Here is a 21705-nt window from a genome sequence, read left to right as displayed (position 1 = left end):
CAAAAAAAGAAAGACATAAAAATATTCAACAATAATGAAAATAAAGGCACCTAGTTTTAATGGGGTGCCACAGAAAAAAATCAAAAAGCAAATCAGCTAAGAATAATTTATTCACAATTTTTATTGATGTGATATAATTAAAATGTCCCAATAAATGCTTATTCGATGAAGAACTCAATTAACAAAAATCTAATGGGATTGAAGGCATGAAAAAACGAGAGAAGATGTAAACTAACAACTCACTGGAGAGAAAAAAATTAAGTTATTCAAACCAAATATTGAGGGATCAGTTCATACCCTTCCTGAAAAGGCGCTTTGGCGGATCTATGGTTGTTCCACTTATAACTGATTGCGAAGGGACTTTCACCAGCATAGATTTATCTTCAGGATCACTATCTGGTTGCTTCACCACTGACCACTCTGATACAGTCCTGAGTCCCATATCTGGCTTTTTCTTTCGACAGTTGTTTGTTGAAGATGCTGTGGAGTCTTTTGATTTCAAATTTGCAGCCGATGTGTTACTTTTCTCCTGCAAAGTTGTATAAGATAAAGTGTCAACTATTGTTAGAATGTTGAATAACTACCCACACTAAATATCTACAGAAAAAATTTATCAAACCACATTACCAAAATACAACCAAGCATCATATTCCTTTAATTTTTGAAATAGCAAACTTTTGGTTTCTTTGGAATTGTTAAAGAAAAATCTGACACTATCATCAGAAGAATTATTTAGTTATCCCTGAATTATATGTGAATATAAAAGTAGAAATAGTTGAGACACTTGTGGAAAAAATTGTGCAAGTTTAATTACATCAACATTTCGGATCATACATTTATCATCAGAAAAGGAGGAGCTGAGTGGATTGGAAACATACGTCAAGGGAAATCTTGCCATGCCAAAGGGAAGTCTAGGAAGCATGAGAAACTAGAGAAAGAAACATAAATGGCAACATTTAATGAGATAAGGTTCAAGAATAATAATGATAATATTAATGCTGCAGTTAATAAAAAGATAGAAAAATAGAAATGATTAATAAAGATAGTGGTAGTGATAATAATAATAACAATTACCCTATTAATAGGATAATTAAGAAAAATCTATGTCATAACAAGGCACAGTTGATTCCTCCAAAGACAGATAATGTCAAGTTAAATTTTGATGGTGCTCTCAAAGGAAATCCAGGCCCCACAAGTGCAGAAATTGTTTCTAGAAGGATGGATGAATGTTTTCTTATAAAGATCATTCTTTCTTGGGCATAAATTGAATAATGAAGCAGAAGCTTTAGCAGTTCTGCATGGAATTAAGTTGACTATAAGCTCAGGTTTCACACACCTTGAAGGAGATTCTTTATTGAATATCAATAATTTGATAAGGGATTCTTTGCAAGACCATTATTGATAAAGCTCTTCATCTTAAAACTAGTTTCAATTTTGTTTAATTAAATCCTTGCCTCAAGTTAGTCAATGTGGTTGCAGATAGATTGGCTAATGATGGAGTAGATTTGATATTCTTCTTGTCCAAGATCAGTGTTATTCCAAAAGATAGGGTTTTAGTACCACTGTTAGTTAAGGATGCCACCACCCGAAATGATTTTATCAACCCTAACTTTAGATCTCCTTTTATTTATTCAAAAGTAATCAATCATATTTCCTATTGGAAAGGATAGCAGAAGCCTACCACCAGAGATGATTTTATTAACCCCGACTTTAGACCTCCTTCTATTGATAAGAAAGTAATCATATTTCATGTTGGAAATGATCATGGCAGCTTCCTACTTGTATAGATTTTAATTTCCATTCATTTACTTTATGGCTTGGCAAACAGCCCTCCTTAGGTCACACACCCAGCCCTACTTATCCTGTGATGGCTCTTCCTTATGGAATGCATTTTTGCAGTTTCTTGTTTTGTTTTGTCTATCTGCAGGTTTTGGTGTTTTGGAGGTGTTTGGATGGCAATGAAAGGACTTATGTAATACACCACAAGCAGGTGCAGTATCAGATAGACATATTCAACACTCTAAACCTCGCAGTATCAGTTAAACCTTGCTATTGGTTAAATATGTTTAGGATCAAACAGGCTGGAGAACTCAGCGGTGCAGTGCATCTGTGCTTCAATTACAAATGATTTTGTAAGTAAATTATCTGCTAGAGTTACAGATGAGGTAGTCCTGGATGGCAACTTTTTCTTTAAATGGTGATGGCTATATAATATATAGCATATATAATCTTGGGTTGAACACTCAGTTATTGATGCTTTCTATCACCAAAGTTCATATAAGATTCCAACCCATTTAATGTGTAACATAATCTATTACACCTATATAACTTAACCCTACAATAATTTAAAATTCAATTTATATAATTTTTACAAGCTTTAAAAAATGTTAATTTAATAATGATATAAAATACATATAAATCTTTTTTTTTGCTTTTTTGATAGGTGAATGCAAAATTTTTAGCCTAGTCCCACACCAAGTGAGGCCACAATCAGGAAGAACCTCATCCCCGACATGAACCCATGGAACCATTCACACCCGCGACGGTAGTGTTGATGGGTTTTTTATGACCACACCAACACAAAAGAACCTCATCCCTGACATGAACCCATGGAACCATTCACACCCGCGAGCACGGTAGTGTTCATGGGTGTTTTATGACCACACCAACACAGAATAAAATACCAAGGTATCTTATCCTCTCTTGAGCAAAATCCCGTGTATGCTAAGATTGCGAAAGATTATATAGGTGACTCAAAGGTTCATCTCTGTAAGGTCTTGACATGTGGACAATCTCAATGGTCATCGTGATATGCTGGTAACACAAAGGGACTTACGTTTGAATCATTCTTCACTCCTTCTGCAATGTTGGCTGGAACTTCCTCATCAGATATTGCAATCTCATGATGCTTCTGCTTCAAACGAACTGAACTAGAATGAACTGAAATTAAAGGGGAAAGGGTTAGAGAATCTATTCTACTCCTAAGGACAATGAATTCAATGGATAGAGCTCTAATGGACGAATTCCATATAAACCAAGTTTTCGCTTCACCAAGATCAACTACAACTCCACAAGAACTGGTGCAATCTTCCAAGGATTATGCAAAGAATTTTCATATCATAATGAACACCATCATAACAAACAATGTGCATTCAATGATTGGAGTTAAGCATCCATATAAAAGGCTCCGGCTAACTTTGCACTACAACTTAAAATCAATAAGATGCAAAAAGCATGAGCCATGGAAATTCATCAAACATCATTACATTCTCCATTGAAATCAAACCACTTTATCTAACAATTGAGAAATTGGAAGAACGCCATGCAACAAGTTGAAATAAACATGAATCCACCATATCTTCAATGAAATCAAATTTTATTTCTCCAAGTCTTACAACAATGTCTTCTCCTTCTCCTATTCTACTTCTACTCTAAGGAGCAAGAGCTCTCTACTTCTAATAATGAGCTAACTATATAATCAATTGCAAATGAGAACGGCCTTTTATAGAGATCCTCCCACAAATGAATGGCCAAGATTGATTTGAAATCAAGGGTCGAGATTACAAGATGCAAAACCCTAATTAGGGTTTGACCAAAAATGAACCCTTTGTGGCACCAAGTAATAGGTCTGGTAATAAATAAGGCATCATGCCCACTTTGCATTAAATGACCCATTATTCCAAGTAAGGTGGCCATTATGCATTAAACGAATTGCCACTCCATCAAGCATTTAATAGATTCTCACCCAAAATAGCACACCCACTATCCCTCTCCTTGGCGGCAAATGCATTGAATTTGGTCATGAAGGTTTGGAAACACATGATTGATCGGAAAAGATGAGAAGGTGCCAACTCAGCATGTTGGATGCCATGTGGACCCAGTGACTCATCACGAAGAATATTCCATTTTGCATCATTTTGTGATCAAGGTTCCAACTTTGATTAACTTGTCTAAAATCATCTTTCCTTGATCATTTTCTTCCTTCCATGTACTTGCTTGGGAATTCACCTCCTTGGAATATCTTTCCTTACCAACGATTCTATCATTGTTGAAGTCTTTCATACTTGAACTGGATCTCAAAAACTTTGAATGCCTTCCTTGAATTTCAAGAACTGGAATTCTTCCTCCTTGTTCTTTCCTAACTAGGATTTTAGACTTCCAGAGGAAATTCAAGCTAGTTGTAAATTCTTCTCATATGTACTTGTTTGAATCTCAAGGTCTTTCAACTAGCATTCTCCGAAACTGGAATTCCTCCTCCATGAACTTCCTGAGGCTAGATTTCTTCTTAAACTTGGATGTCATAAACTGGATTTGCTCATCTTGGACCTATGTGCCTCTTGACATCCTGATGTTGGATAGATTAATTCTTGATGTTTATCATTTTCTAACTTGACAAGAATGCCATGTTTTATAAAAATATCTCCTTAAGAACTTCAATTTTATGTCTCCAATCACTTTTTTCTATGGGCGCATTTGAGATAGGTGGAAGGATTCTCCATGTTTGGGAGCCAATTCTCCATGGTGGAGGATTCCTCTTTCTTGGGTGCACATGAAATGACACAGAGGATTCCTCCCAAACTTACTAAAATTTCATCATTTCTTGCCTCCCTGGAAACTTGGGTGCATTTGGAAGGGAAAGAAGGAATTTTTCCTTAGTGAATTTTGGCAAGATTTTTCAACGTTCTAATATTTGTAGTCTACGTAGCCAAATTCTTCCTTGGCAGCCTAGGGTCACAATCTAGTCCAGCCCAAATACAAGTCCAGATGCGGTCTGGCCCAAATACAGCCAGGGTCCCACATTTTGACTCCAGGTACGCTATGACGGACTCGGGGAGAATTTTGTCATATTTGCAGCAAATTTTGATGTGAGCAAGAGAACCCGGGCACAATTTGACAAGTTTTAGACTTCTTTTTTTAAGTTCTATTTTGGTCTATTTTGGTCAACTCAACCCTCCAACCCTAAAATAGACCACTAAAAAGGCCAAAAAGGTGAAACATATCTCATTTCTGCATTTATGAATGAAAAAGAAAACTTCTTGCCTCCATTGCTAAACTTTCTTGTTGCTTGCTATTGCTCAAGGAGTGTAGAAGGGTAATTGTTGCATGCTCTAAGCTGGTTTGTGAGCTATTCCTACACGGTTGCAAGAGTCGAGAACTCCTCAAAGACATTGAAGAGAAAGATTTCAACAAAAGAGGTAGGTTTTCGTTGACTTTATTTGCTTTTAAAAAAATTCTTTGCATTTTTATTGCAAAATGAAATGAACTCTCTAGTTTTATTTATTTTTTCATTTTGTTTTGTGGCTTTGTATGTTGTTTATAGATTCATAGATTGATGAGTGCTTCTAGAACTGGGAACTCCCGGTTCAAAATAGACCCAGGCTCTCCACTATGGAATTATGTGGAAATGGTTCAACAACTACCAGGTGGAGGAGGTTTCCTTTGGATTTGTAGCCATTGCAAAGAGCTACATAAAAGCTCTTATAGTAGAGTGAAAGCACATTTGTCATTTATCCCTCAGAATGGCATCAAGTTTTGTACATGCAAGCCAAGCGTTGAAGGGCAGCCTCCACCTAAAACCCTTCTTGCAAACTCTATTGTACTAAAATATATTGAAGAGCAAAGACAAGCAAATGAAGCAACTGGGAATGCAATTGTTCATCCTTTGGAAAGGTCTAGAAGTACAAAAGCATCAAAGGCCTCTATGGCTTCAGTTGCCAATGAACTACCCATAGAGGTCCATCCATTCTTGAGTGTTCCTCAAGAACCGGTGACAAAAAAGAGAGCGAAGGGGCCCTTGGAAATATCATTTCACGATGAGGCTAGAGGCATTGTCGAGAAAGACATAGCTAGATGCATCTATGCACATGGATTAGCATTTAATCTTGTTCACTCACCATATTGGCAAAAAATGGTGAGATCAATTAATGAGGCTCCAAGGGGGTTCAAGGGCCCAGGTTATGAGAAGGCACCCACCACTTTATTGGACAAACAGGTGAAACATGTAGAGGATTCCTTAAAGCCCATCAAGGATTCATGGATCGAAACGAGCGTGTCCATAATATCCGATGGATGGAAAGATGCAAGAAATCACCCTTTCATCAATTTTATTGTAGTGTCCACGAGAGGTGCAATGTTTTTGAAAGCAGTGGATTGTGAAGGGCAAGTGAAGGATGGTCCATTTGCAAACATTCTTTTCCAAGCCATTGAGCAAGTTGGCCTCAAAATGTTGTTCAGGTGATAACAGACAATGCCGAAAATAGTAGGGCTGTCGGGTTATTGGTTGAGGAGCACTATATACACATTTTTTGGACACCTTGTGTTGTCCACTTACTCAATCAAATGCTGCAAAAAATTGGCAAGAAAGTTGAGTGGATCAAACAAATGTATAATGATGCCCAGGAGATCTAAATGTTCATCACGAACCACCATATGTCGCAAGCCATATTTAGACAATTCTCGAGATTGGAGCTCTTGAAGTTAAGTTAAATTATTTAAAATTTAAATATGTTTTAGACTTTAGTTTAGTAAACTTTCTAAGTTTTTAATTTTAATTTATTATTGTTTTGATATTGAAATAGGTTGTTGAGACCTATTTTGCCTCCAACACTATTGTTTTGAGGCGCCTTGTGAACGTTAAAGAGGCATTGTCTAGATTGGTAATCAATGCTAATTGGAGCATATAGAGGCAATCTAGTAGTAAAAGGGCAGCTACCATTAAGGTAATGATACTAGATGACTCTTGGTGGGATCGTGCTAAGTACTTCCTAAGATATATTGAGCCTATATTGAGCATGATCCAATACACTAACATGGATAGGCCTTGCTTGGGTGAGGTATCTTGGTATATGATGGCATTGACTCCATGATTGAGAATATGAAAAAAATCATAAATGAGAAAGAGTAAGATCCTGAAGAAACATTCTTCAAGGAACTACAGAAAATCATGGTGGAGAAATGGAACAAAATGACTACCCCTTCGCAGCTCCTTGCCTTTGCAATTTGCCCCAAGTACTATAGTTAGGCGGTCCTTAATGAGAGTAGCACTAGAGTTGCCCTATATAGAGATCTTGCAGTTGCTCATGGGTACAAGGCAGCCCTTTGTAGACTCTTTCCTGATCCCATACGGCCTATGGTGACATGAGTTTCGCAAGCATCAATGATTGTGGTCATGACGCTCTTGAAGACAAGGTGTTGATGCTCACAAATGGTGGTACTTCCATTGAGAAATATACCAACACCTACAACCAATTGCCATCAAAGTTTTATCACAAGTTCTTAACTCTTAAGATTCTAATTTCTAAATTCTTGTTGATGAATATTGAATTTATATTTAATTTTTTTATTCATAACTCTTAACTCTCAAATTTCAAAATTGAAAATCTTGATAGGTTGCTGGTTCATCATCATCTAAGAGGAATTGGAGCACATACTCCTACATCCACTCAATAAAACGCAATAGACTATATTCCAATAAGGCAGAAGACTTGGTCTATGTGCATTCAAACCTGAGGCTCCTAACACACAAAGACAATACCTACAAAAAAGGGGAGGCAAAGCATTGGGATGTTGAAGTAGAGCGTGGAGAGTTGGATGATTCAATTGCCTGCCTTGGTGCACTTGGGTTTGATGATGATGATCATGAGCTACCTAGTGATCATGAGGCTACTCCTGAGGCTGAGATTGCTAGTACCGATACCAGTGGCACTGTTTGTGCTTCTAATTTGCCACAGTGGGAGGATGATGATATGTTTGATGACTTCTGATGATATTTGATCAGTGATGGCTGATTGTTAATGTTGACATTATTATATTTGAACAGAAAAATTGATATGGTGGTGTATTTTGGCATTTTGCTATGTTATTTGGACTAAAACATTAATATATATAATGGTGTATTTTGCTATGTTACTTTACCATTAGCATAGTTAATAGTGGTGTATTATTAACTTATTTGCTGCTGCATATATGTATATATTTTTTATTTTTATATGTTTTTGGAAGTGACAAGGGGTATTTGTATTGTTTGAACCATTTTTTGGATTGCAAAGTAGTGTCTAGAAGAAGCTACGAATGGTGGTGTTTGATTGAAGCTGAAGGTGGCAAACGGAGATAACAATGGAGGAGACATTTTCCCTCATTACTCTGAGACATCAGCTTGCCTTCATGGGGTGGATTTTTGAAACGAGGTTGTGAGGGTTATTCAAACATGGGGAGGAGAATTTCTTGCAGATTCTAGAGGTGATCTTTGGTGAGGCATTCATGACCACAAAACACAAAACACAAAACTTGGACCAACATTGACATTGGGTCAATGCTGGTGGCATGGGGCCTCAAAGTGGGGAAGCAGGAAGAGGTGGAGCGGGAGGTCAAGGATTGTGTTGAAGAGGAATGGTTGTATGGTCTGCAGTCTATGCTTGCTTGGGCAATGTTGGGTGTCGGGTTTCTTCCTGAAGATGAGGAGTACGGTGCGAAGGAGGAAACTCCAAAACAACTAATGTCGTTCATTTGCTGGCCAAAAAGTATCAACCGTGAGGAGAGAAGGGTGGAGGCATATATTGGATGGGAGTTCCTTAAGTTTTTTCAAGCAAGAAAAAGACCTGGTGCAAAGAAAGGAGAAGGGGATTGTGAAGACAGAGACGAGCACAGGGTCAAGGCTTGAGATGAACAATTACTAGAACAACAGCCCCCTGAAAAACCGTGAGAAAGAAATATTTTTTCAAAATGTGTTTTTTGGTATGATACAGCTCTCTTAGCCAAGCCGATTTTTGGCATAGTAGTGGCAGATGGCTTGGATTTCTTGTAGGGCAGGTAGATTTACAGTATATTATGGGGGTTTATTGTTGTTTCCTGGTATGGTGGCTTTAGTACTTTTTGATAGCATGGACACAGATAACGTGATTTTGCCTTTTTATTATTGATGCTAAACTCAATGTTATCGACCAGAAAAAAAAAAATAAAGAGCAAATTTTGGTTTTCAAACCCATATGGTAGGTTCTAGAATTTAAAAACTCTCTTCTTAAATGTACAAGCGGTTGCTCAGCTAAAGCCTGGAATACTTTTTGTTTGAAAGTTATTGAAGATATCTTGGATAAGAAAGGTTTACTTCAATATTGGATGCCCTCTTTCCTGTTCTATTTGGAAGACTTGGTTACCTGTACAATCTTTTACTAAAGGGTATAATTCATTTCTTATAACAGAGCACAGATTTTGGTTTTCAAATCCACATGGTGGGTTCTAGAATTTAAACACTCTCTTCTTACATGTACTAGGGGTTGCTCAACTAAAGCCTGGAATAATTTAGTTTGAATGCTATTGAAAAGATTTTGGATAAGGTTTGCTTCAATGGGAACTTTTTTAGGAGAAATTTTAGATTCTTAATGAACAAAAGAAAACTTATAATATGGTCACAAAAGCTGGTTTGGGATGGCAATTTTAAATAGTTGCCACAATTAATCATGGAATGATGTTAAATGGATTGGTGGTGAAAAGTTGGTTAACGGTCATCTTAGTTAGTGTAGGTAGTTTCTAATTTTGGCTTTTGATTACATTTGTTTCTTTTAGAAACATCGTAATGTAATTACCTATACATGTCAACTTCGTTTTCATTATTGAATATACAATTACCATTACATGGCATTAGAGCAGGTCAATAGGATTCTTTAAGTTTTGCGGAATTTTTAAACAAATTCATGGTCGGATGCTAAAAAATTTGTCTTGAAAATTATTTAGAAGTTTTTAGTTCCATTTTTTTCAACAACATTGAAGGTTGTTTATTCGCTGCAAATTGCGAAGCTATTTTTTCAATTCAAGGGTTTTGTAAGTAGTCTGCAAATTGCAGACAAGATTGGAGAATTATGCGCAAGGGTTTTTGCGAGCATTTGAGGCATTGTTTCTTCTCTCCATCACGTTACATTTTACTGTGCATGTTGTACCACTGTGTAACCCCCGCCCACATTTTTGTCGACAAACAAGCCGCAGGACCTCCAATCTCTTTTCCTGTCGTTTTTCACAATAACACCCTGCATTCAGTGTTTTCACAACCTGCAGACGGAAGGGTGAAGTGTTTTGGTGCCATATTCTGGCATGTGCATCGTTTTTTGTCTTCCAAGACCCATGTCTACACCATTTTGGTCCTCCGCACAACCTCTTTATTTTCTAAATTTTTCTGAGCCTGCACTTCTCTTGCATGACCTCTTTTTTCACATTTTGTGGAGCCACGATTTTCTTGGCGTTCAAGCTCACATTTGTGCTTAGGATTTTACATGATTTTTCCTCAAAAATCATGGTTTTCTACTCTTCTATAGCGGCTAAGGTTTTTGGAGCAATGGGATTTTTTTTTTTTTAAATGTGGTGTTTTTTCATGGGTTTTGTGCAATTTTTTCCCAAAAATCATTATTTTGTTTGTAAAAGGGTTTTTTTTATTTTTTTTGCTACTAAAAAATCATAAAAGGATTTGTGGTATTTTCTAGGTTTTATAATTTTTTCCTCAAAAAATTACTATCTGGTTTTGATCAATTTTTCTCCTTAAAAATTGTCTGGTTTTTTCGATTTTCTCCTTAAAATTGTTTCTAGGTTTTTTTTATTTTTACCTAAAAATCATGTTATAGCTTTTATAATTTTTTCCTCAAAAAATTATTGTAACGTTTTATAATTTTCTCCTCAATAAAAATTAGTTTCATGGGTGATCTCAACATCACATCAAGGGTTTGGCGATTTTTTCCACAAAAATCGTGGTTTCTTGTAGTCTACTTTGGGTCGTAGTGCTCATCTACAAAAGTTTTTTCCAATATCTTGAACAGAGTCATGGCTATTTTTCTGAAGCAATTCGAGTTTGGCAATTTTCTCCTCAAAATCGTGGTTTTCGTTTGAGAAATTGTTATTGGTATCTATGGCTATAGAGGGACAGTTTTGTTTCCTAACATCAGGTTGGAAGGATTTTGGTTATCTTGGTCATTTCTAGAAGTTTTGCAGCATCAAGGAGGGTCTCAACAGAAAACTCATGTCGCAGAGCATTCTGAAGAGAAGGGGACAGCCTTCTATGCATTTGCGACCAAAAGGGGGCAGCCGTCTATGCATTTGTGATCAAAAGACCTATAGATTGTCTTCTGTAGGGTAGTTAGAACGATGACAGTTAAGGGAGAGTATTAAAATAATGTAATGTTTATTAACGGTCATCTTAGTTAATTTAGGTAGTTTCTAATTCTATCTTTTGTTTACGTTTGTTTCTTTTAGAAACATCGTAATGTAATTGCCTATATCTGTAAACTCGGTTTTCATTATTGAATATACAATTACCATTACATGTGCATGTTACTTCCAGATATTGATATTCCTTGCTGTCTTTTCTGCTTTGGTTTTACACATTGAATTCCTTGTGAGAGCTGTGCTTGCTTCAGCAACATTTGTTCTAGGTTTAAAAGGTTATGGTATAAGCATTTAGATTATGAGAAAGTATTTTTCAGGTGGTATTTGTTTTATCAAAAGTCAGTTGTTTGTATTAATATTCATATTCCTAAATCTAAGTTTTGTCTTGTTTCTAGAAAAGTCAAGTCTATATTACTCTTTTTTATTGTCCCTCTGCTAAGGTTGTGTAGAATTGTTTTCTCCCTAATTAAGCTATGTATGCTGGCAACCCTTCTATTGAGTGGTTGAATATTCTTTTTTGAAACATTAAATTTGATGCTCCTTGGTCTAAATTTATGGATTTATTAAGTTTGCATCTTCTACAGAATACGATTGAAAGAAATGGTGAACTGTTTTGAGGAATCATAAAGTTGCTCACTGGCCTTTTGTATTAGTCACCATTTCCTATTTTGAAGGAATGTTGTTCTGCAATTTGCACAACAAAAAGAGAAATGCTAAAAAGTTCATGCAAGTGGGATCCTGGTATTGATTCTCAAGATGTTCAATGGGGTAATGGCTTTCATAAGGCAGTGTATAACAAGGATGGCTAAAGGATTCAAAAAGACATGGTTGTGGTTTCAAGTAATGTAAAACAAAATGTTCAAAGTTTTTGTTATTCCAGATGATCCTATTGTTCTAGATGTGCCTCTGAGTGTGTCTGAAGGAAAGAATGTTGCTGTTGATGTCTCAATCCATGCTTTCACTGTGAATGTTCATTAGAGCTCCTCAGACAGAAAGGAGGAGAATGCATGAACTCCTTGTCCAGCTGTTCAATTGCAGATGTATCAAGATGCTTGACTGCAGGAAGCTGTGGATTACAGGGTTTAATCACTAAAAAAGTAGATTGAGGGTCTCATTGTTATATTGATAAGAAAAGATCGGGGAAAAATTATAAGTGATTGGCATTGTTTTGCCCTTCTTTCTGATGCTTTTTGATGGTGTATGTGATTAATTTTGTTATCATCTAGTGGTCTGATGATGGAAGTTTAGATACACATTTTGGTTGTACCTGTTTAGCACTGTTGGTTACAGTAAGCTCTTTTTGAGCTAGTTTTAGTCTATATTCTATTGCTCTCTAGGAATTTTTTTTAATTTTGTTAATCATTGCTCACATGAGCTATATTGTACATTTATCAAATATTAAAATAAATATAATAATAATGAAAAAACTGAAGATAAAAATAACGGTAATAATAATAATAATACAACAAAAGACAAAAGGAAAAAGTACTAGGGGAAAAGATTTAAAAAGATGGAAGAAATTGCAAAGACAAAATGAGATAGAAGAGAGGTGGAAAACTGATGAAGATATCATAAAAGTGGGAAGAAAAAGTGGGGTTGGGTAAATAAACCAGAAAGAGAGAGAAAATAAGAAGGGCAATATAGAATTGGAAAGTAATAAGAGAAAAATAAAATAATAGTATTAATTTTTGGAAAAACAATAATGATGATACATAATAACAAAAACAATAGTAATAATTATAACAATAAAAGAGCATTGATGCTACTCAAAAACCAAAGATATATAATTAAAGCTATGAGCAAATTGAAAGAAAACAGGTTAATGCAAAAATGAGAGATGATGAGAGAAACTAGGGACCAATGAATTCAGAAAGCATAAGCAAGAAGTCAAAAGTGAAAGGAAATAAAATGCAACAATTTCTTTCTCAACCCAATGAAGAAATTATGCTAGTTAAGTAGGTCTAAGTTATACCAGCAAACCAATAACACTTGGAATGAAATTTAGGACATAGAAGAGAAGAACACAAGATATATCTGGAAAACCCCACAAAGAGGAATAACACAACAAGAAGGTCTCAATGTACTGTTAGCAACAAAATAATTTCAACGCAATTCAAAGCTTAAATCCCCATGAAAGATATTCAAATTTCAACTATCAAGAGACAAACCAATGCATGACTTTGCAAAGCAATCTTCTAACACTGGAAGAATCCACTTGTCGTCAACCTTCAACCTACTATGCTCCAAAATTGGGATAACTCAAAATGCCTAAAACGTGTTTATATAAACTAGAGACAAACCTTGAAAACCTCTAGTGATTTCCAAAACCATGGGCTATAATGACACCTCACAACTATTTCCATGGGATAACAGAAGTCCTAAAGCTCTCTTTTTGCAAAGCAATCTTCTACCACTGAAAGAATCCACTTGTCGTCAACCTTCAACCTACTATGCTCCAAAATTGGGATAACTCAAAATGCCTAAAACATGTTTATACAAACTAGAGACAAACCTTGAATACCTCTAGTGATTTCCAAAACCATGGGCTCTAATGACACCTCACAACTATTTCCATGGGATAACAGAAGTCCTAAAGCTCTCTTTTAAACTTATTTCAAGTTGTGGTAAGGTTGTTGCTTACACATCCCAAAAACCTCCTTAAAAAAAATCTTCATACTTGCCCATAACAATTTGTTATCTTTATCCCTCTTGATCTCCATCCCTAAAATAAGCTTAGTTGCACTCAAGTACTTCATATCAAATTGAATAGAAAGCTGAGTTTTAAGAACCCTGATAATAACCTACTATTGATAACAAAACATGTCATCAAAAACTTGCCCAATATAAGGTGAGCTTCCAATGTCAAAATTTCAATTTAATCACCATACTATCACTCCACATAACATGCTTCATATCCCAAGATTGCCCTATCCAAGTCAGATACCCTTAGGAGTCATTTTTACATAGTTACAAATTACTAACTTGGTCGAACACCTAAAAATGCTCTCCCCCCAATGCCTAGGTAACCCACTAGAATAAATTATTTATGCAAGGTGTATAACACCTTCCCAAAAATCTCCCAGTAGTTGTATGCATTGCATAAAGGGTCATTAAATTAATGATATTACTGGCTACAAGCTAAATAGTTTACAAGCACCATCTAAACTTCTATGTGATCAAAGGTTCACCAATGCATCAACATTCAAAAAAGTGTCAACCTTATCAACCACAACCCTCTTGTCCTCCACCATATGAAAAACAAAAAGATATTGCACATCAATGTGCTTCGACCAATCCTTAAAAGTATGGTTCCTTACCGAGTTGATGGCATCATTTCTATCACACTAAACAAACAATGCATCCAGCTTCAACTCAATATTCAAAGACCATTTTCTTTGCCAGAAAAACTCCTTACAAGCATGACAAGCTACTATGTACATTACCTTTATTGTCAAAAGAGCAACAACCTATCTTTTTCTCATCTACTACAAAATAAGGTAAACAAATATCCATTGGTAGACCACCTAACCCACATCTCTAGCCCAATCAAAGTGTGTCCTCCTTAGTAGCAACCAGAACAATCTACAATGCCATGAAGATATTTTATGACTCTCTTCACCATAGTTCAATCTTGAATTGGACATATACCTGCCTAGAACCCTCATTACTTCAACAATGTCTAGTCTAGTGCAAACCATTGCATACATCGGCCTACCAAGAACACTTGCATCGGGAACATGGCTTGTATCTTCTATCTCACCTAGTGTCAAAGGGCAGTGATCAACAAAAAACTTTCTTCCCCTAGAAATAAGAACACTCATTGATTTATAATCATGCATATGAAATCACTACAAAACAAAGTTAACATGCTTCGTTTGACTTGCCCAAAACAATTGGTTAGATTTATCCCTTGTGATCTCCATCCCTAAAATAAGCTTAGTTGCACTCAAGCACTTCATATCAAATTGAATAGAAAGATGAGTTTTGAGAGACCTAATCATAACTTCCTATTACTACAAAAGCATGTCATCAGCATAAGGTGAAATAATAATACACTGATCACCATCATGTTTGAAGTACAAACAATTATCTAACTTAGGTCTAATAGAAGCTAGCTTCAAAACATATGAATCAAACCCTTGATACCACAACTGCAAAGACTATTTTAGACAATTAAGAGATTTCCTTAATTTATAAATCAAATCTTCCTTATACTTCATCATGAAGTGTTCTTGTTATATCAAGTATATATCCAAATCCTCGTGTAGAAAGTTGCTTCACATCCATTTGGTCTACCTCAAGGTTGAGCACAACAACAATAGATAACAAGAATATAATAGATGCCAACTACAAAATAAGGGAAGATTTGACCAACATTGATTCAGCCTACTTGGGAATGTTGATTTTATGGTAGTGCTCGTTAACCACAAGCAAACATCAGATTTGTTGCCTTTCCAACCATAGACGATAAGCTCTTATCGTCACCCCCGAGCACACTACATGTCCTTCATGTTATTGAATTCATATCTATTGATGCACTCATGAACTTGCATATATATGAATCAATACCTCCTAATAGACCTCAAGTCGGCCATATACTTTTGGCGCAAAGGATAGGGTCAAACCTATTAATTACAAGTTACATGTGAGTCTCCCTTAGTGCAAGTTACATTTAACTTAATCACAAGTTACACACAAGTGGTTCGCCCAAATAGGGCCTGCCCGAAATTAGACTCATACAACTGAGATATCCAAATGCCAAGGCCGACAGGCCACTTGGCATTTTGTGCACTAGGTCGGCCCTAGAATGGATTTGACCTAGCTACACAACAACACTCCCTCTTAGCTAGGGAGTATTCCTTCTGAATAACCAAGCCACATAGTGACTACCACCATGGCTACTCCCATGAATAATACGTTCACCATAGCTACTCCCGGAGGGTGAACAAGCACATCATGGAATTTCTTCCATGATACCCACCATACCTACTTGCAGAGGGTGGGCTCACCATGCCTACTCGTAGAGGGTGGAAGAGGGCTTTCACCTCAACCTTCTCCCAAAGAAGGGCGCGTTACCACCATGCCTAGTCGCAGAGGGTGGATCCACCATACATACTCGTAGAGGGTGGAACGAGGGCTTTAACCTCAGACTTCTCCCGGAGAAGAGTGCATCTCCACCATGCATTAACAAGGGATTGCACCTCGAACTTCTCCCTCACAGACAAGAACTCATTAACAAGGGATTGCACCTCGAACCTCTCCCTCACAGAGAAGAACTCATTAACAAGGGATTGCACCTCAAACTTCTCCCTCACAGAGAAGAACTCATTAACAAGGGATTGCACCTCAAACTTCTCCCTCACAAAGAAGAACTCATTAACCAAATCTTCATGATGGCGTAGCTCCCTCTGAACCTGAAATGTCAAGCTTCCTTTGAAGTTGAAATGTCAGGCTCCCTTTGAAGCTGAAATGTCAAGCTCCCTCTGAAGCTGAAATGTCAAGCTCCCTCTGAAATGTCATGCTTCCTTTGAAGCTGAAGCGTCAAGCTCCCTCTGAAGCTGAAATCAATCTTTTGACCTCCTTGTCCAAGGTTACTTCTAATCATATGTCAGACTTCCTCTGAATGTTGATTCTTCCTCTGCGAAGAAATGCAAGCAATCTTCCTTCCATGAATGCAATCTCTGATTCGTCTTGGAAGCATTTCAAAAAGAGATAATGATGTCAAGGGAAATGTCAATACATGATTCACTATTCAATGTTGTAGCATGACTTAAAAAAAAATTCATGAACATTATAAAAACATAAGGAGTACTTATCTTTTATAATTTTGCTCAGCAATGGAATTTCCATTCACTTGGATTGATCACACCGAAGCACCTAGTGATGATCTGATGGCTGCGTGGGCTTTGGCTCTCGCCATCACTCATCATCTGCCCACAATATCTGCTCAGTGCATAGCTTAAGCATCATCTAAAGAACTGCCTTTAATACCATTCACAACAAAGTGATGGACCAACCACATAAATGCGACAGAAATCCACTTGTAGCAGGGTGTGCCAGAATGCTAAGTTGCAATGCCCATCCTAGGACAAACGTCAGATGATCTTCAAGAGCAACATAAGTAAGAACTCGAATAACTGGACCTTCAGTTGCAATATCATCTGATTCGCAACCCCATCCAATTATGCCTATGCAGGCTTCAACGAAACAAATGCTTCATGTGATTCTCGAAGCTTCTAGGATGATGTGAGAGTTGTTGCAAGGCGTTATTGCACAGAGGCCTTCTCCACCATTCTTGATCGTTAGGTGCCTCCATTCACTTTCGACCCCATACACACACATTTCACATTTGTGTACGGCTTAATGTGATCATCACAAAACTCGCCACTATGTTGCTACTCGATCTCAACCTTCCATTACACTAAGTAGTCGATACACTATGTTGAATCCTCAAAATGCTTGCTACCACCTTGTCGATGTCTCTAGCCATGAGTGTCGTGAAGCGAGCGATCTTCGTCATTTGCTAGTAAAATGTTACGATCGCCAGAGAGAATCCTCCACAACATGTTCTCCTCCCCGAATGATAAATTCGAATATAGAATGTTAAAACGGACAGAGATGTCCATAGTGACTCCACTTACCGTCAGCATTTCAATACCAAATTTGGTGACTTTCAACACCAAGGCATCGGATAGAATCTGTCATTGAGTGCTAACAACAGATCTATGGCGATCATCGGCACCTCAATGGTCATTACTCACTGCAAAGCATATGCAATGCTCATGTCTAAGTTGAGAGGCTCGATAATCGACTTTTGCCTGCACTTCGATTTCTCAGTCTACAAATTACTTTGATTGAACTCCCTCAAAAGCACAGGATCCACCTTCAAGCGGTTAGGCTCTATAGAAGGATCCCGCTCTGATATCATATTGATTTTATGGTAGTGCTCGTTAACCACAGGCAAACATCAAATCTGTTGCCTTCCCAACCATAGATGATAAGCTCTTATTGTCACCCCCGAGCACACAAAATGTCCTTCATGTTATTGAATTCATATCTATTGATGCACTCATGACCTTGCATATATATGAATCAATACCTCCTAATAGACCTCAAGTCAGCCATATACTTTTGGCGCCAAGGATAGGGTCAAACCTATATATTACAAGTTACATACGAGTCTCCCTTAGTGCAAGTTCCATTTAACTTAATCACAAGTTACACACAAGTGGTTCACCCAAATAGGGCCTGCCCCAAATTAGAATCATACAACTGAGATATCCAAATGCCAAAGCCGACAGGTCACTTGGCATTTTGTGCACTAAGTCGGGGCTAGAAGGGATCCGACCTAGCTACACAACAACAAGGAATAGCCCTTGGCCACTAACCTTGCCTCGTGCTTCTTAGAGTATGCAAAATATTGGAAGGGATTTTGTCCTTTTATCTCCAAGCATGAGCATAACTCGTCCAACCAATAATCTTGAGAGACGTTATCTCCCAAATACACCTTCCTACCATCAAAGCCCTTATAATCTAAAAGGCACTCCTTCTAGGGAGTCATGATAGAAAGCTCCAAAGTCAATTAAACTTGCATCCTCATGTGCATGTATAGCTAAGGTTACAACAAACATATCACTGGTGTCTTCATTTGAGGCCCTTGATTCAAACTCTTTATCAAACTCCTTGTTGTCTTTCATCTCCTTGAAATCCTTCTCAATGTGTCTTCTAGATCCTCAACAACTTGCCTAATACGGAGGTGTTCAAAGTCAATACTTGTCAATTTAAACAACCTATTCTTAATCCACACAAAATGCTTAGTATCTCAAGATCACCCTATCCAAGTGGCATTCCTTGACTATCATTTTTACATAGCTACAAATTATCAATTTAGTAAAACAACTAAAAATGTTTCTGCCTACCATTGCATTCCTAATATGGTTGGCTGACAGAAATCAGCTTAGAAATGGATCCATATAAATTTTAAAATATTTTGTTTTCAACAGGGATTATTTAAGATCTTAATGCTTGATGTTAACTAGTTACAATTTTCTCCAAGTTTAACTGCAATTATATAATTTATTTATGGAATATTATTTGTAAATAATTTGTATTGTTGGAATTGTTATTTTGGGCAAAAATCAGGTATAACCCCAAATGGGGACATTACACCACGCCCCACCCATGCCCTAGTAACTCACTAGATAATATTCATTATGAAAGTTGTAAAACACTTTCCCAACAAATGAAGTGTATTAGAAATTATTTGATATAGTTTAATATCAGTTGCAAGCTCAAACCCCATCTATCATCCCGAATGAAGTTAAGCTGACATTTTTAGTGTCAACCACTTCCCTCGACTTTCTCGTGTTATTTATCTTCTTTCACAAGGACTTGACTATCCTTTAGGTGGATTTGCAGTGTGTGGTATTGGATGGGTGCCTATCAAGAGCATATTTGCTAGATTTTTCTGTTCTTTTATTACTTACCTCTATCCTTCCCAATTTTCTTTGTTGTATAGAGTTGGACAACAGTAAGGTGTAGGTGCAGGTGTAAGCGTAGGTGTGCAGTTCCCATGATATCTTTGTGCTATATTTTCCAATAACTAGTAATATCATTTGACCTATGACATAGCACACTTTTCTATTGGACCATTTTCGTGAACTTGTAAAACTGTAATTTCTATACATGTGGATTTTGTTACCCAAACTAGTTAAATAACATATTGAGATATTTTACTATTGTATGTCATAAGCTACAATAAGCTATAGCAGAGGGTAATAAATTCAGTTGCTCATAATTGTGCTCAATATGGTTGTGTGAGTGCTTTCATGATAATTACATGAGCACAAAAGTTGGTGGAATAGTGCATACCTCGTTATACATAGGACCATTGCTTGGCTAGGCTACCTATCTTTTATCATTGATCATGATTCTTTCAATAGTCTAGGTTTAGTAACATGTTAGGGTCAATCTAGCACAAGGTATTACACCTAAAAGCACAACCCTATATATTTTACCCTGTTATGTAAGGTGTCTTGAGTTTGTAATTATAAATATGATTAAAAGTTAGAGACATCTTCTAGTATGTATAATATCAGCAAGCCACCAGAAGACAGCCTTCCATTGGAGTCACTCCCTTGTCAGCATATACTCAACATGCAAGTATTCCGTAGGAAAGATGATTAAGACCTGATTGATGTTGCATATCTAAGAAGAACAGCATTTTCATTTTTGGCTTAGAAGGTCATATGCCAATGCACATAAGAAAAAAAGTTACCGAATAAATCCTTATTTTGCTGCAATTGTAATGTAATTTACAATAAAGGCCCCACTAATCGCCCTGCAAACTTAAAAAATCACTCTGGACAATGACATCCATGTTGAAGAGATTGTACAAAACATCCAGATCATTGCACTAGTTCATATGGTTATTCCCACTGCAAACAATGTGAAGCATTCATCTTCCATAGAATTAGAAACATCTCAAAGGTTTAGATTTCAGATAGTGAACTGAACGTGTGAATGGAATGAGGTAAACCAGCAACCTGAAACAATTATTTGAAGTTGCATGTAAATGTTAGCCAAGTAAATTAGTTGAAAGGCCCAATCGTTCCCTTGAAGACTACCTCACGAGACAGAATAAATCCTAGTCAGTTGAAGTAAACTAGCAATCTCACTACAGTAATAAATATCAAAAAAAAAACACAAGGGATCAGTGCAATGTCTCCCCTAAAAATATGACTCTGCATACAGGCCAAACAATAAAACAAAACAGAAATAACAAGAATACTTAAAAGAAAAAAGAAAAAAGAATGTCTGTACCCACAGCAGAAGCTTTAGGACAAATTTGCATGCAAGGTACACCTTAGACTGTAAACATTTCATCTAGAGTTAGAAGACCAAAAAAAGATTACAAAATCAATTTACCAGAGCAACCTACTTTTAACATACAATAAGTCAAAGAAATAATTACCTTGGAATTAACTTCTCCATTCGTTTTACTTGATGCTAAAGGCGCTTCTGGAATCTGATTTGTTGTTTTCTGCAGATTGCTGGGCTGCAATTCTCTCGCCTGAATCAGCAACCAAACAGAAAATTCCAGCGACTTTTTCTGTCATACTAATGCTTAGAATAAAAGAAATAATACATAACATATATGCACACTTCTAACATTGAGATGGGACTGAAGACATGTTAACACACATTGCACAATCAATTATTGATGTCCTGTCTAAAGTGATTCCCTAAGTCAATAGTCCTAAAATAATTAAACGCATCAAACAATATGGCATGCAAAATACCTCTAGTAGAATATCTGTGAAATCAAGCACTAGCATGTTGACCTGCAGACTACGCGCCAAACCTTTCACCAAAGTCTCCTGATAGATTTCAGAGCCTGAAAACAAGCACCAGTCTTTATCGCATGTTTACAATCAAATATCAATCAGAAATATAAAGAATGTGGTTGCTGAAGCCAAAAAAGCATTTTAATCGTTTGGCGAAAAAATTGCCAAAACAGAAGTATAAGATTTTTTGAAAAATCAGGAAAAATTCGAATTT

At 36.7% G+C, this 21705-nt stretch overlaps 1 protein-coding gene across 1 annotated transcript in view; it reads right to left on the bottom strand.

Moving 5' to 3' along the window:
- Positions 1-21705, bottom strand: part of LOC131079700 (peroxisomal ATPase PEX6) — a 111226-nt gene that overhangs the window by 28094 nt on the left and 61427 nt on the right. Inside the window, exons 4-6 of the mRNA XM_058017729.2 lie at positions 21447-21541; positions 21119-21217; positions 298-529 (exon numbers count right to left, since the gene is read on the bottom strand). Of these exons, the coding sequence (XP_057873712.1) occupies positions 298-529; positions 21119-21217; positions 21447-21541 (426 nt within the window). The remainder of the gene's footprint in view (positions 1-297; positions 530-21118; positions 21218-21446; positions 21542-21705) is intronic.

The sequence above is a fragment of the Cryptomeria japonica genome, chromosome 9 (genome assembly GCF_030272615.1).
Source record: "Cryptomeria japonica chromosome 9, Sugi_1.0, whole genome shotgun sequence".
NCBI classification, from domain to species: domain Eukaryota; kingdom Viridiplantae; phylum Streptophyta; class Pinopsida; order Cupressales; family Cupressaceae; genus Cryptomeria; species Cryptomeria japonica.
The sequence above is the reverse complement of the archived record's forward strand: the minus strand, read 5'-3'. Positions and strand labels throughout refer to the sequence as shown.